This window comes from Sardina pilchardus, chromosome 7, assembly GCF_963854185.1.
Source record: "Sardina pilchardus chromosome 7, fSarPil1.1, whole genome shotgun sequence".
Classification (NCBI taxonomy): domain Eukaryota; kingdom Metazoa; phylum Chordata; class Actinopteri; order Clupeiformes; family Clupeidae; genus Sardina; species Sardina pilchardus.
Window position 1 is genome coordinate 15,281,419 of NC_085000.1, and position 16,739 is coordinate 15,298,157.

The 16,739-nt window shown below is 39.0% G+C and overlaps 1 protein-coding gene across 2 annotated transcripts; it reads right to left on the reverse strand.

Annotated features, from left to right (window-relative positions):
* Positions 1-1,032: 1,032 nt before the first annotated feature.
* On the reverse strand, positions 1,033-16,616 carry e2f1 (E2F transcription factor 1). 2 transcript variants are annotated; one of them, XM_062540846.1, is made up of 7 exons: positions 15,697-16,616; positions 15,416-15,512; positions 14,960-15,179; positions 12,787-12,937; positions 11,010-11,126; positions 9,046-9,244; positions 1,033-7,893 (listed from the first exon to the last, which is right to left on the reverse strand). In XM_062540846.1, the coding sequence occupies exons 1-7, from the start codon at positions 15,925-15,927 to the stop codon at positions 7,646-7,648; spliced, it is 1,263 nt and encodes a 420-aa protein (XP_062396830.1). In that variant the 5' UTR covers positions 15,928-16,616; the 3' UTR covers positions 1,033-7,645. The 2 variants fall into 2 exon arrangements, with proteins under 2 accessions (XP_062396830.1, XP_062396829.1); XM_062540845.1 differs by lacking the exons at positions 12,787-12,937; positions 14,960-15,179; positions 15,416-15,512; positions 15,697-16,616 and having other exon boundaries at positions 11,010-12,668.
* Between the last annotated feature and the right edge of the window lie 123 nt (positions 16,617-16,739).

A 16,739-nucleotide genomic window follows, 5' to 3' on the forward strand; every position in this document is an offset into this window, starting at 1 on the left:
ATCCGATAACCAAAACCCGATCAGATCACCTTTGAACAACTGGCCCCAGAAGTTTGACCTTCCTGAGCAGTTCAACCAAGGCGACTGAATATTAAATATTCTCTTTTACATTCAGCATATTAGTCTGAAAATGACTCCCATGGCAGTATAGACTCCCTTCATAAACCCACAGGAAGAGCTTTTCATGTTTATCCATATGTTTATACTAATGCGGAGGATTACCTGGAAGATTACCTGGATTACCTGTCCCCACAATTTCATGCCAATTTGGCTCAGGATCAGATTCATTAAGAGAGTTTAGTGTTCGGTATATGTTGAGTTTGATAGCTGACAAAAGAAAATGAACACAAAATGTGAGAATAATCATACACATGGTCTTAAAACACTTATAGGCATTAACCCAGTTGGCCCTCTGAAATACACAGAATATCAACAGAAACTTTGCAAAGCATGCTTTAGAAAAGCCTTTCTCAAACGTCTTTGACCAGAGGCCCAGTCATGACAGATTTTGGAGAAATACTTCCCAAAACAACAGAAACCATATGGGTGTCATTGTTTTGGGATGTTTCCCTTATGCAAGCATCATACTGCACACTGGTAGGCAAATTAATAAAATAATCAAATTCCATTTGAATGTCTGAATGTAAAGATTCAGGAAACACAATACCAGCTTTTGTGTATGGTAAGATAGATACAGATAGACATACATCATCTTTACTAAACAGGAAGAATAAATAGATGTACCGCAGAGCAATACAAAATATGACCGCCTGCCAGTCCTGCACATTCTCTTTAGAAAAATAAATCATGCTTGTCAATTTGTCTCCATCTCCTACTTCATCCCCTACTTTTGTGTATGTAAATGAGTGTGTGTGCACAGTGTATGTTTGTTTTTATGTGTCTGTGTGTGCGTGTGTGTGTGTGTGTTTGTTTTTCTGTGTCTGTGTGTGTGTGTGTAAGTGCGTGCGTTGAGTAAATTTGGCCTAAAAATAAGCACATTTGTCTGCCAGTGCGTTGAGTAAATTCTTTTTTTTGTAATTTACTGTTTATTAAGATTTTCCATTTTACAGCACAACTCTCCCTCGTGGGACAGAACAGGACAAAAAGGAAAAAAAAAAATAAAAAATAAGACAGAAGAAATACAACAACAACAACAACAAAAAACACAATACAATACAACAACAATGAACCAGGGGAGGTTCCATTTATACATCTCTTAACTTATAAGGGCTTGTCATATCCAGTTTAAATAGTTATCAAGATCGCACCAAGAGGAGGAGATTAAACCTGCAGTAATTTAATTACACAAAATCAGGTCTTATTGCTGACACATAGTAAACCCAAATTAACCAGTTTTCATAAAATTTGTCATATTGATTTCTCAATGTGAAAGTAATTCTCTCCATATTATAAATATCATACACAACATCAATCCAGTCATCTACAGTTGGTGGGGCCTTCTGAAGCCATTTTCTAGTCAAGGCCTTTTTGGCCGCCACTAATAGCACTCTCATCAGATATTTTCCACATTGAAGCTCCTCAAAGTCACAGAGATACAGTGTTTTGAAATCAAAGTTAATTCTTAATCTGAATGCAAGTTCTAAATGATTATGAACACTTGACCAAAAGGAAGCGACAGCAGTACAATTCCAAAAAATGTGAAAGTGGTCTGCCACTGTACATCCACAACCTCTCCAGCAATTCGTTAGAGTAGAATATTTTGCCTTTTGGGCTGGAGTGCAAAAGAATCTCATGATGTTTTTCCAACCAAAGAATCTCCATGAGGGTGAACTAGTCATCCTCCATTGATGTGCACAGATCCCTTCCCACTCCTCCTGTGATAGCGACAGACCGCTATCCTTTTCCCACCTGGACTTGATTGACATTGTATTGTCACCTGTTAAGGCCTGAAGGGCAACATATAATCTAGAAATTGTTTTTTTGCAAGCTACATCTTCAGAAGCTTTCAAGAAGATATCTATAATTATGTCTTTTCCAGGTACTTTCTCTTTCCTTATAAAGGATTTCTGAATGAAGTCTCTGATTTGCAAATATCTAAAGTGGTCTTGATTCTCTAATCCAAATCGGTCTTTCAGCTCCTGAAAACTCAGCACCAGATCTTGTTTTAGTAAAGAGCTGTATGTTGAGAGACCTTTGCTGTTCCATACAAGAAATTGTTTATCGTAAATACTGGGTATAAAATCAGAGTCATAAGCAAACCATTTGAGAATACCCATCTTGTCCCTCAGGTGGTGACGTTTAGTTATATTATCCCAAATCCTCAGGGAGCAAGAAATCCAGGGGTTATCGGGATCAGTAATTTGGTCAATTAGTGAACAATCACCAATTAACATACTCATTGGGTATCTCCCTCCCATTGTGCATTCTATTTCTTTCCACCTAGATCTATAACTGGGCGTACACCAACCAACTAAAAATCTAAGTTGAGCAGCCTTGTAGTAGTCTAAAAGACATGGGAGAGCAAGCCCACCCCTATCTTTGGATAACTTAAGTGTTTTGAACCTTACCCTGGGCTTTTTCCCTGCCCAAATGAATCTAGCTAGAAGTTTATCCCACTCCATAAAGTAGTGCTCCGGTTTCTCAATAGGTATTGTTTGAAATATATATAGAAGTCTTGGCAGTATGTTCATTTTAATTGAGTCTATACGTGAGTATATACTCAAGTAAGGGATCAAGCTCCATCTATTTATATCATCCATAATCACCTTTTTAAGTGGCCCATAGTTTATTTCCTGTAGTGTAGATAAGTCTAATGGCAAAAAGATTCCAAGGTATTTAATACATTTCTTATCCCAGTCAAGTTGGTACCTAGAGCGGAGATAATGAGGTGGATCATAGTGAAAGTTAAGGACTTGAGTTTTTTGCTTATTAACTGAGTAGCCAGAATATGATCCATATTCTTCCAGAATTGACATCAAATTCGGTAGGGAGTCTGTAGGATTGGTCAGGTAGATGAGGATATCATCTGCAAAGAGAGCCAGTTTCTGTTCACCTGCCTCCAATGTAACTCCTGTGATGAGATTATTTTGCCTTATACACTGTGCCAAAGGTTCTATAAAGATGGCGAACAAAAGAGGACTTAGAGGGCAGCCTTGTCTTGTGGATCTCTCCAGCTGAAAGGAGTCACTCAGTTCCCCATTTATTTTTAATCTAGCTTCTGGTTTGGTGTAAAGCGCTTCTAGTGACTCAATCAATTGCTTGTTGAAACCAAATTTCTCCATAACTTTAAAGAGAAATTTCCATCTCACAGAATCAAATGCCTTTTGTGCATCTATGCTGATCAGCATGGCCTCTATTTTGTTTTGGTTTATATGTCTAATAATCTGTAAAGATCTCCTAATGTTATCATGAGTCTGGCGAGTCATTACAAAACCAGTTTGATCAATATTTATTATTGTAGGCAAAACTTTTTCTAATCTTTTGGCAATGATTGAAGCAAATATTTTGTAGTCAATATTTAGCACACTAATTGGTCTGTAATTAGAACAATTTAGCTTGTCTTTTCCTCCCTTCGGTATAACAGAGATGGTGGCCTCCCTCCAAGAATTTGGAATTTCACCCTTTTTAAAGACCCAGTTAAAAGTTTTAAGCAGAATGGGTGTCAATGCCTCCCTCAAACCCTTATACCATTCTGATGTGAATCCATCAGCTCCAGGAGACTTACTAGTCTTTAGTCTAGTGATAGCTGAGGCAAGCTCACCTTCAGATATAGGTAGCTTCAGAGCTGAATTTTGATCGTCTGACACAGTTGGAAGATCTAATGTTCGGAGCATGGATTCTAATTTATCATCATCGTGTACTTGAGGTTGTGAATATAATTTTTCGTAGTAGTCTTTGAAGCAGTTTTTTATTTCTTCTGTTTCCTGAAGAATATTTTTTGTTGCTGAGTCCCTTATTTTATATATTGTGTTGTCTGCTTCTTGTTTTTTTAATTTGTAAGCCAATAATTTTGAGTATTTACCTCCGCCCTCATAATATTTTTGTTTTGTGTAGATAAGTTTCTTTTGTATTTCTTGTCCAAGTATTTCATTTATTTGGTTCCTTAGCTTTTTCATTTCCACATCACTGCCTGGAGTAAAAGATTGTTTATGTTCTAATTCCACCTTTTTTAAATCAAGTTGAAGGTCACTGAGTCTCTTAATCCTCTGCTTCTTCAGAAAAGAAGTTGTTGCTATAACCTTTCCTCTCATTACTGCTTTGCAAGCATCCCAGAGAGTAGGAGGGGAGACTTCATCATTATCGTTGTCTGTTAAGTAGTCTGTAATGTCTTTACTAAATTGTTCTATCCTGTCCTTGTTCAGTATAGAGGAGTTGAGTCTCCAGTAACCTGGCTTAATCCTGCGATCATCAGTTAAAGTCAAATACACTGGGCAATGATCAGAGAGATCAATTGATCCAATGCGACAACTTTGCACTCTACAAACATCCCTACCAAATAAAAGAAAATAATCAATTCTAGAATAGGAAGAATGGGGAGATGAGAAATGGGTGTAGTCCCTGATTGAAGGATTGTAGAACCTCCACACATCCACCAAGCCCACCTCAGAAATTATACTAGTAATCTTTTTGGTCAACTTCTTGGGCTGAGAAGTTCGGGTGTTTGAGGAATCCAGAGAAGGGTTCAAAGTAATGTTGAAATCCCCCCCACATAATAAGATTCCCTGTGACTCAATCACTGCCCTGTCTATTATTTTTTGGTGAAAATCTGAATTTGAACCTGGCGGGATGTATACGTTGTAAAGAGTAAAATAATTTCCATTAACTTTCCCCTTAATCAGAATAAATCTGCCTTCCCTGTCTTTAATTATAGATAGATGTTCGTATGTCACCCTTCCAGATATCAAAATGGCTACCCCTCTATTATGCTTAAATCCATTGGAGGATGAAAAAACATGTTTGAAACCATACCTTTTCAGCTTTTGGTGGTCAATTTCAGTCATATGGGTTTCTTGCAAGAAAGCTATGTCAATGTTCTCCTTCTTAAGTTTTAAAAGAATTTTGTTACGTTTACCAGGGCTGAGAAGCCCATTGACATTAAAGGAAATTACATTGACCATTATGATATCCTAAGATCAGCCTATAATGCCCATAAGATACAAAGATAACTCTCCTCAAAGGTGCATTTTCTTCCCCAATTAAAACAATTAACTCCCCCATCAACTTTAAACTAACACAACAGCAACAACAGAAAACAATGAAAAACAACCAAAAAGCTACGACTTCCAAAAAAAGGGGGAACCATATCCCCATGTTCCTTGCTGGGAAGGAGTGGAGGGAACAAAACCCCCACAGAGTGGATGGGGCCCTCCCTAGGGGTGGAAAGACTAAAAGCAATCCAAAACCTCTAGATGTGTCCAACATAATCTGAAAAGTTTTCTCCGTTCAATCAGAAAAATAATTAACGCCTACCGTCTTTGAAGCATAATCCTTGGGAAAATAAAAGAGCAGATTCACAAACCGAAAGTCACTCACTCCTCGTTTCAGTCCTGTTGAGGTCTTCGAAAATCCTGCAGTTTCTCTCTTGTTCTCGCCCCAAGATCGCTGGTGTTCATCTCTCTGGTGTTCTCCCGTTGCCATTGGAAAGTGTTGTTTATATTTCTCTCCAGACTGTATCCTGTATCTTCTTTTTGCTTGGCCACTTCAATTCCTCTCGCCCTCAGCTCTCTTATCGCCTCCTGTGCGTCTTTGTACGACTCCGTACCGTTGGTCCAATGCACTCGAATTTTCGTGTAAGGGGTTTGAAAGCGAATGCCTTTCTCCTTCAAAGCTTTTTTGACCCCCGCATAGGCTCTGCGTTTCTCAACAACTTCCGACGCGTAGTCATGGTCGAAAGAGACCAACTGACCTGCTATAAAGATTTTTTTCTTCCACGCCGCTGTTAAGACCGTGTCTTTAACCTTAAATTGTTGAAAGCATACCACAATGGATCGCGGGGGGGACTCAGGGTTTGGTCTCTTCGTTGAAGCCCTATGTGCCCGCTGAATTTGTAGGGCCATTCCATCTGGTAGTGAGAGCTCGGTAGTCAGAAGATGGTCTAGATACGTGGTCATAGAGTCACCTTCTGAGTCTTCTGGCACACCATAGATCCGGATATTACAACGCCTGGACCTGCTTTCTAGATCCGTCACCTTATCTTGCAGTCGACGTCTCTCATTTAAGAGGAACACTAGGGACTCTTTGGTAACGACACTATTCTCCTCTAGCTCAGATACCCGTTCTTGCATTTCGGAGATGGCTTGGCCTTGGGTCTGGAGTGACGTGCCTAGCTCTGTTAGCTTCAGGTTGAGATCTTGTTTGAATGTTGCTAGCTCTTCCCGTAGGTCAGCTTTCATTTCACCCTTCAGCTCCGAGATAGCGGACTTTATATCTTTTTTGAAGTCCTTAAGGTCATCTGTGATTGAAGTCATTTGTCGAAGCAGTTGCCCCGCGGGCTCAGGGGCGGCTTCTTTTCCGGAGGCTTTCTCTTCGTTTTGGGGAGACACTGTTTTCGACATTGTTCGTTCCTTAGTTCCCGTTTTTTGATTCTGGCTTCTCGTTGAATTCCCCCCTGGCATTACTTACGTCTTCTATATAGAAAAAAAAAATGAATTTGGGCAGCGGGGGTACTTTTGAAAAAAGATTGATGTGGAGAGTAACTTTACGCGTGTGTTCTCAACATGGCCGCTACCGGAAGTCGCGTTGAGTAAATTCATCTTGATAAGATTCCTTAAAGGAATAATTCGGTATTTTACACTTTAAGCCCGTTTTCTGTATTGCCTAGCATGAAAACGAGTGTTTGACACCGAAATCTCGACGATTGAGCCTGTTTGTGGAATTTGGCAGCTTTAGAACGGAGCTCTGTATTGCTTTAACATTGCTCGCTTTGTGCTATTCCTTTAAAATAAGTCAAAGTCTTCTTAAATTAAGTCAAAATGATCTTTCAAGGGGGTGCTGTGGCGCAACAGGCTACAGCGCTTGTGCCATATACAGGTCCGGGGACCCAGGTTCGATTTCAACCTGCAGTCATGTCCCGATCCAACCACATCTCTCTCTCTCCCACTTACTTCCTGTCTACATCTTCACTGTCCTATTGTAATAAAGGCAAAAAGCCCCAAAAATATTCTTAAAAAAAAAAAAAAAAATATCAGCAAATGTGGCATATGTGGCTGCAAATTTGCAGCAATATCATATGCAAATTAGGTTTGTCACTAGGAGTTCACTGGAAGTTTGCCATTATTGGCTAAGTGTGATGGCAAATCACTGGCAAACTAGTGGCAAACTTCCGGCAATATTTTTTAGTGAACTCACAAGTAACCCACAAGTTTGCTGCAAATCTGCCAGAAACAATGTAAAGGAAACCAGAACAGCTATTAAAGTGCCAGTTTAAATCTACGTAACTGAGGTATTTCGGACTGTTCAGCAAATACACATTTTAAATAATAGCTCTGAAAACTAAAGGAATAAAGGTTTAGTTGACATATTTACAAAATAGTACTCTTGAAAATTGAAAAGGCATAATTCACTTAAATGTTGATAATGCATTACTACCTCGGTATATAGAATAAGTCTGTCCCACATCATATCAGCATGCTGTATAAATGTTGTGTATGCATTGTCCATTCACTCACTTTCTTGAAACACACTCTTATAAATCAAAATGGCCCAGTTCTCCAAAGTCAGAATCAAATAGCTCACTGATGCCTTCATTCTCCTCCATCCCAAAGTAGTAGTCTTGACTCAGGGGTGGTGAAAGATTGATGAAACTATCTGTGGGTATGTTAAAGCAATCCATGCCATGGTCTAACAGGAAGTTGGAAGACTCGAAGTATGTCAAGTCCAAGTCAGGCATATATTCTTGACTTGATACAGGGTCTTCATTCAGAGGAGATGGTTCTGTATAGGTCAAAAACACAAACTTAGAAGGCCACAAAACACACGCACACCACCTGTTTTCCTGAGATGAAAGTCTGTGTAAAGCAGAAACATATTTTTGTCACATAATGAAAACATCTCTTGACAATCACCCAGCCAAATTTGACAAAATAACCACACACAATGGGCATATCACAATTATATTAATGTCACAGAACAGGTGCTTCCTACCACTATCAGATACCACTATGGAAGGTCTTGAATGAAAAAAAACAGCAGAAGGACGAGGGGTGTAACAGTAAACAAAAATCATGGTTCAGTACCGTGGTAAGTGCCGAACCGTGAGTTTTTGTTTACCGTTACACACCTTGTCCTGCAAAAGCCTCTAAACGCCACCTCCGTCAAAAATGAGATAAAAGTGAGTGAATGCTCTCCACACATAGTACACGTTAATCAAATCCCTCACTCTCTTCCTGGTCTGAAATATCGATTTGTAGGTGAAGAAAACGGTTTTCTGAAAACCTATAGGAGTCTGATAAAAACTACTAATTCAAAAGAAAAGTGGGCAGACATATTTAGATGGTTTTGCATCTGACTTCTTCAAATGTGCAGGAATAGTCCAAGATATTAGGTCCAAGATATTCCATGAATTCAACTCACCAACTTGCGTCAATCCTACGCCAATTTACGGCTATGCCGCCTCAGAAACTTGCGAACATGAGTTGAGACGACATGATTCGAGGGTAGCCACCACTCACGTTCAAGTTGATAAATGCCATGCTTTGCGTGGAAATGAGCATACGCCTGTCCTACGACTGTTTAACATTGTACGCACGTTTCATAAATGAGGGCCACTGTGACTATGTTGTATGTATGTATTTCCATAGTCCACTTAAATAACTGTAGCCTGTGATGCGGACTCTTCAAATGGGTTCATAGAAAGACTATATCTCAAGCGACAAAGTGTTTCAATGGAAAGACATATACCACCAGTCTTTTAACATGTTTTAAGGAGTAGTTTTCTCATAGATGAACATGTTTGAAGTTACTTTACATGGACTTTAACTTATTTTTACCACATCACAATCAAGCATGCAACATATAACACACCTTTATGTAAACAATATTTCATAGCTTTCTATCTTTGGTAACAGGATGTTTAAATGGAACTACCTAATGGAAGAGGGGATGAATTCAGGACAGATGATGTGCATGCGGTGGGCTCCACTGAAGTTGTCGGAGGAGGGCAGACTTGCTTGGAGGCCACTAGTCCTTTGCTGTCAGTCAAAGGGCTGCACACTTTGGAATTGTCCTCTGGACATAAGAAAACTTCTACAGGGCCTTCGCCACTTTTCAAGGCGATCTGGTAACCCTGCAGTCATTATTTAAAATAATAAGTGACTCAATACAATGTAAATATCAATGTTAAAATCAAAGAAATAAGTATTTGTGTGTAATGACAATCTAGGGTCTATATTTGAATGATAAGGAGTGTACATTTTTGTTTGGAGCCTAAATGATGTCAGTCAGTTTAGAATCAGATCGGAATATGCGGTTAAACTCAACAGCATGTAGAGCATAGCCTTTCGGGGCAACTACGCTACACCAGAGTATCAAGCTCTTTCAAGGCATTAACTAGGCTCTGCTACTGTGGAGAGGGTCTCTGCAGACAAACTGAAGTATTTGTACCTTTGTAATTGGAAAGAAAGGATATTAAAAAGATTGTGCAGTCAGTGTATTTATTACCTGGCTTTACTTCAGGTCGTCGCCATTAAACTCTCCTTCTTGCATGTCCATCGACAGCAGATTTTTGTTCAATTTGTACTGACCTTCTCCTCACAAGATGGCCGTGACCAGAAGAAGAGCTAAGTACTAGACTGACTGCGCAGTCAGTCATTTTTACACCTTTTCTTTTTAATAACAGAGGTGAAAATACTACTTTATTTGCAGAGACCCTTTCCATAGACATCATAACAGACATTACATGTTTTTTTAAGTCTAGTAAATGGTTTTGAAGTTAGCCCCTAAAGGTTATGCTATATGCTATCAATCAGTGCAGTTTTGATTGCGAGCACTGAATGTCTGACTGAATGTCATTTTCATCCTAAAAATGTCCACTTATCTTCCACAATTAGACGCTAGCTTGTTGTTAGACCAGATTTTCCCTTTAATCCCTTCAGTTCACTTCTCTGAAGTTATCTGAATCTGTAGTGCCACATTCAGATTTCTCATGGGGCTGTATTCACACAGAAATTCAGGGCTAAAAGTAGCTCTTAACTGTATGAGAAACATAATGGGCTTGTCACCCTTTATGACTTTAGGACTCCTTTTTTGAGTTAAAAATAATCAGCATTTTAGCATTTTAGCCCTAAAAGTAGCACCACAATCTGGGACAGCTTGGAAGTTGCTTCACATTACGATGTATTGCAATGCACATGCAATTAGAGGAACTCTCAATTGCGAGGGAATGTTTTTATCTGGGTTTGTTTGTCTGTCTGTCTGTTTGTTTGTTTGTGAGTTTGTTCGCAAGATAACTCAAAAAGCTATGAATGGATTTCAACAAAATTTTCAGAGAAGGTCTGAAATGACCCAAGGACGAAACAATTACATTTTGGGAGTGATCCGTATTACCGTCTGGATCCAGGAAGCGGTTATGTTTTCGCTTGGCGGAGGTCTGCGCTCTCGGAGCGCTTTTCTAGTTGTGCATTGTAACTAAGAGGTGCAAATCAAATCATTTCTCATCTTTACAAACATACGTGTTTTCATAAAGATTCATTTAAAAGATGTTGCAAAGATACTGCATTAATCTATAGTGTATTTCACTATGCTACTAGGCTATTTGCTCTTTATTCATTTAGGTTATTTCGGTCACTCTTCATCATAGGGGAGTTTTTTTGGCATCATTTCTGCATTATAAACATCAGTCAATCAAGGTGGTCACTTCCATCAAGTTTGTGCATGAGTAATGAAATCAACCACAGCAACAGAGCTCTGATCTTGGGAGTTATCATTTTTCTTTAAGAGTAGGTCTGAGCTACTTTGTGAATAGGTTTTGAGAGAAAAACTTTGGAGGACAAAGTACTCCTAGTGGTAAGAGAACATGTTTTGTGAATACAGCCCCTGACACAACATCTTACCTCACTAGGTTCAGAAACATGCAGCTTGGTGTCAGGAGGTGCTTTGATAACCATGATCAGCTGGTCAGCAGGACTCACTACTGTGCGTAAATCTTGGCACATGACATAAGCAAGCTTGGTAGTGAATTAAAGAATTCAACATAAAGCATGAAGTAACACTGACGGGTTGAAAAGTGATACAGAGAGGCACTGAAAGGCACCTTTAAGAGTTGTTTTACCTTCTAACATAATGTTTCCAAAATCATTTTGATGGCACATAACCTCAGACCATGACGAACGGCACTTCTATTATCATGAGCAACTAGTCGACTACTGAAAATCACTAGTCGTGAAAGCCCTTGCCACCAGCATTGTCAAAGTTAACTTTGCAAACATATTGTTTACATAGCCTACCGACTATGACCGACTAACTCACTAATCCCTACCTCCCTTACTAAATTGACTACATTTTCTGCACATTTAAAACAAAATGTCTGTCTGCATGTTGAATGTGGTTACATTATTTCCATACGAAATAACATAGGAATAACACACATTATATTTCCATATGCACTTGTAGCCGATGTAGCCGTTTCGTCTGGCAACATGTTTTTGTTCGTTTTAATGTAATGTTAGAAATGTTATGTTTTATTCTGTTCATTTGTCTAGTTAAATGTTTTCATGTTTATTTACACTATTTTCGATAGTCTTGTGCTTTTTTAAGTCTTTATTTTCCTGCTTACAAGTTGGCTGATGCCATAATTGCATAATTGCATGCATAATTGAACATTAACCTCCAAAGTCAGGACTGCTGAGGACCTATAGCTACCAACTGCGGGCGATGTGCTGCCGCGACTGCCGAGCTGCTGCTGCTGCTGGCCTGCGAGCTGCCATGCTCTGCTGGCTGGAGTCTGGATCGAGCAGATGCTAACGTTAGAAGCTAAAAACAAACTGTCGCTGTCGGAGTCCACTGAGTTGCTGATCTGCAGGGTGAGGGTCGCCCACGACTTCGGACTGTTCTGTGCTTCTGCTGCTTGTACTTCTGCTGCTCTCCAGCCGGCCTGCCTAGCACCGTTAAATCCTCCGGATTGGTCTGGTACAAAGCTGTCATCATCATTGCCCTGGGACTTTTCTCAGCTGTCTGACTTGGATGCTGTCAATTGGACTAAGTTAATGTGGACTTTTCTGGTTTTGTTTGTTTTTATTATTAGATTTTTGTTTGTTTGTCTGTCTTGTATGTCTTGGTATCACGGGTACGCTGGAGATTACGCAGCTCCGTCCGGCATCTTTTGTCTTGTGTCATCTTGATATTTTGTACATTTGTTTGTTGTCTTGTTGGTCACTGGTACGCTGGCGACTAGACTACGCCACTCCGATCGGCACTGTGTAAAGCGCTTTGGGTTGCAATCTGTGCATGTTAAATGCGCTATACAAATAAAAATTACTTGACTTGTACACTGCTTTTCTTTGTCTTGATTTTCCAACAATTTAGTTTCATCTTTTTCTACTCAACTACTTGAACGGCTCTATTTCTTATCCTGGAATGCCAGCTACCAGATAGAAAAAGCAATAACATAGTAATTATGTGAAAAACAATCCACATGTTTGAATGGCCAAAAAAGGACAAATCATGGGGTGTATACCACACATTACCTTGGTGTTAGGGTGCTGCACATCAATGACAGTGAGAGGAAATGCTAATGTCTGCGCCAAAGGGAAAATTATAATAAAAGTGAGACAATTGGAGACATTTTAGTGTTAAAATATACAAGAGGAAAAATAATTGAAAAGGATATTTCTTGTTCTGTGGGTCTTCTGTAAGAAGCTGAAGCTGTAAGTCACATTGGCAAATTTGCTCATCCAATTTCCCTTCCACCTCTGTCAGCTGTAACATATCTTTCTGCAGGTGTCGATATTGCATCATGGACTTCCCATCAATGCAGTTTCCACTGCAATGCAAAGGTCCCAATTAGATATGACATGTATACATATAGTAGGCAGGCAAAGACTAAATCCACTGACTGAAAGAATTTCAGTATGCTGCAAGTTAGTGACACAAAAATGTTTGTTGGTATCATTGCTGAGATCTATGGTCTTACACTTCTGGGTGGAAACTCATTAAAGCAACACTAAAGCACTTTTCCTCTGTCGCATGCAGCACTATTTGTTTATACAGCAAATAACGATGTCCACAGACAAGGTAGAGTATGTTGCATGATTTTACGAAAGTATGATGCATTGTGCATCGAAGCAAGCCAAATTTCTTATGTCTTATTTCACCGAACTACACGTACGCTACCCGATCTGGTAAAGTTACATAGTGCGGTTATAGCTGATAGAGGGCCGCAAAGTGAATGCAGAAGTGCCGTTCACCCTGTTACGAGCTGATGATACGCTGAAAGTAGCTAATCAAATGGATTGACTGAATATGTGAAAAACATTGCAGTGCTGTACAATATAATGATGGTGGGAATGGCAGTGGTAGCAGTCGCAGGTGGCTGTGAACTAACTGCGGCAAATAAACACCAAATAGGCGTCAATTCAGTCTGCATGTCTGATATTCAAGTATGCTGCAATATTGATATTTCGCTTATTTCGATTGTGCTGTGTGGCTGCTCACCAATGCCGTCTTGCATGGACAACATACTGTACAAACAATTGATAAGTCTTAGACTCAATATCCTCACGCACATCAACTCAAACTCCACCAAAGTCTGAGTTATCGCTTACCTTCTGAAACGGTTTTGTCAGTGCTATTTCTATCTGCTAGCAACTTCCATGTACCTATGCACATCAGCAGCAAACTGAATTTAGCCTACTGGAGGAACTTATTTAAGGTTGACACTTGCTTGAGAAATTGAGAAGTCGTTCTCTATCTCCGTTGCTTCTAGTGCCACGGTCCACAATAGGGGTGTCTGAAATCGCTTTACATTAATATGGTTCTACAGCCGCCAAGGCGGCTCATAATTACACGGCAACGGCCCATGGTAAGAGTTGACATTAACCCATACTGTAACCTCTTCACTGTTCATTCACAGGGGTGTTCATATTGAAAGATAGGCTTGGACCATTCTATCCTATGTAATTACAGGCCTACTGTATATCGAACTTACCATTCCACTTTTACCCTGTTAACTTATTTCTTCATATCAATTTTCATTTTACTGATGCTTTTTAATGCTGCTTACAGGGTCTTCCTATTTTCATTGCATTGTAATGTACGTGTTGTTGTCTCTTTTGAGATCGCTGATGTTTAATTGACTGATTTGCTTGTTAATTGCACTGCAAAAACTGCTAATCTAATCAAATCTAACAAAGTGTTCATCTTATATCAAGATTTTTCAAAAATCATCTAGTTGGTACTGTTTTCAGTATAAAGAGACTTGCCTGCCACTTTCTCGTAAAATCATCTGACTTAACATTAGAAGAGTTCTGATTTCTTTTAAGACCTCTCATCCTGAAAATGAGCAAATTTGTCTGCTAGTGAGTTAAGTAAATTTGTCTTGATAAAACTCCTTAAAATAAGTCAAAGTCTTCTTGAATTAAGTCAAAATTATCTTTTGAGAGAGCACTCGGTAAGTCTCTTCATACTAATTTTTACGATATTATCTCGTTATTACGAGATATTAATTAGATAATATCTGAAGGAGAAAAAAGACATTTGGAAGATTTTTTTACATGTGTATTATCTCAAAATAACGAGATATTATCTTGAAATAACGAGATAACATCTAAAAAAAAATGTCTTCACTTGTGGTTCAGGGTTTCCGTAATTAATAACACTTGGTTAGATTCTCTTTTTTTGCAGTGTGTTTGTTTATATTATTGCAACTCTCTATTATCGTGTTAAATGCTCCAAACGTAAAAAAACTTTGAGCTGCACTCTGTCTATGAAAGGTGCTATACAAAAAGCTTATTGTTATTATTATTATTATTATGTTATTATTAAGAGAGAGACTGATGCCACTCACAGCCACTGGATATGATTCTTTGACTTCTTGGTGACAAGCTGTATACCCTCTAGAACATTGGTGATGTCATAGATGCGCCGTTTTTGTACATCTAGAGTCTGTGAGGCCCAGTTGAGGTCCACGACTCCATCAGGTGATTGGGATAGCAGGTCTAGGAAGCGTTTTGTGGTGAGGTTCAGGGAAGTATCGTAGCGTGACTTCTCTGTGGAATTCTTATAAACTGAAAAAAAAAGAAACATTTAGATGTTAGATTAGACTAATTGACTCACATTACTCTTAGAACACATTGGGCAGAGGGTGACATCAGTCTAACTTAAAAAAAAAAAAAAAAAAACTGTTTTGAGGAAATAAGTAAAAAATGTAGCTCATCTTTTTCAAACTAGATGCATGCATCACATCAGACATATTAACAATAAATACACTTAGGCTACTATCAATTCAATCAAGTATCCTTACCTTTTGGTGGTGCTGTGGAGCTTAAAGGAGCTTGACTTAAGACCTTAGGACTAATGTTATATAGATGGTCACTGTCCAGATCTAACTTTCTTTTCACCTGCAAATAACCCAAAATGATGCGTGATAAGGAAGTTGCCACAATATGCCTATAATATAGCTGTTTTTAGGAATATAGCATAATAGATAGAAATGGATTGAAAATGTGAGTATGCAATACAACAATACAGTCTTACCAAGGTAAGAAAAAAAAAGAAAACATGTCAACATAATGCTATACAAACCGGTGGTCGACCCAAAAATGGTCGGAGAAGCTCATCAGCTGTACTTGAAGTTTGAGGCGTGGCAACAAAGTATAGGTCCCCTGGACCAACTGTGGGAACGACGACATTGCTTGGAGTCGAAATGATCACAACTGACTGGTCGTTTATGTCAAGCACTCCAGAGTTTACCAGTGACTCGAAATCGGCTAGTAAATCCTCCGAGTTCCTCCCCGATAAAAGTGTGTCAGACATGGCTTAAAGTTGGTTTTATTATTAATTATTTTTTCAGTAACAAAACTAACGAGTTGATTCCACAGCACAATCGGTAGGCTACATTTCTTACGTTCCAAGTAACGTTAGGCTACAATATTAGGCTACCTATTTACAGCCTACCTGCTACACGATTTGATGAAGGCAAGAAACAATTCATTGTTCAGTGGTTTATAAGGCGAGCTATTCTTTTCCCGATGGTGGAGTGGCACCACTTTACTCCGCAACAAGAGTTGCATAGGCTAAATTATTCCAATACAATTTCCACCATGACAGCGCTGAACTGTAGGCTACTGTAAAGTTGCAGATCTGCCCCCACAAGCCACTTCACTAAAATTATTTAACTACAGTAAATACTTGTGTAGACGTCATTTTAACCAAATTCAATAATAAATCTACAACTAACGTTACATTCAATAAACCAGAGCCTAGGCTACAACTTCCGGCAACCGTGACAATCCTAAATTTGGACGGCATTAATGTTACAATCCATTAGGAAAACTCCAATTCTTCTGTAGCCTATCAATAAACATGACTGTTTGACCTGCGTGTAGCTTCCAAGAGTGCATTCAAATAAACACTGCAAATAGAAAATAGCCTTCTCCGTTAACTTCCGATATTCCCTGTAAGTAACGTCAACTTTTACATTTCTAGATTGTTATGTTGACTGATCTGACGCTGTACTGTAGTTTACGCGCCAAATCCATTTTGCCGCGAAACTGACACGTGTGTTACATTCTTACACCATGATTGGACGCCTACAGGTCAAAATTGTGTGAGGTAGAAGCAGGATG

Coding starts and splice junctions, on each gene's coding strand:
- e2f1 (XM_062540845.1), bottom strand. CDS start 5,078: ATGGTCAATGTAATTTCCTTTAATGTCAATGGGCTTCTCAGCCCTGGT.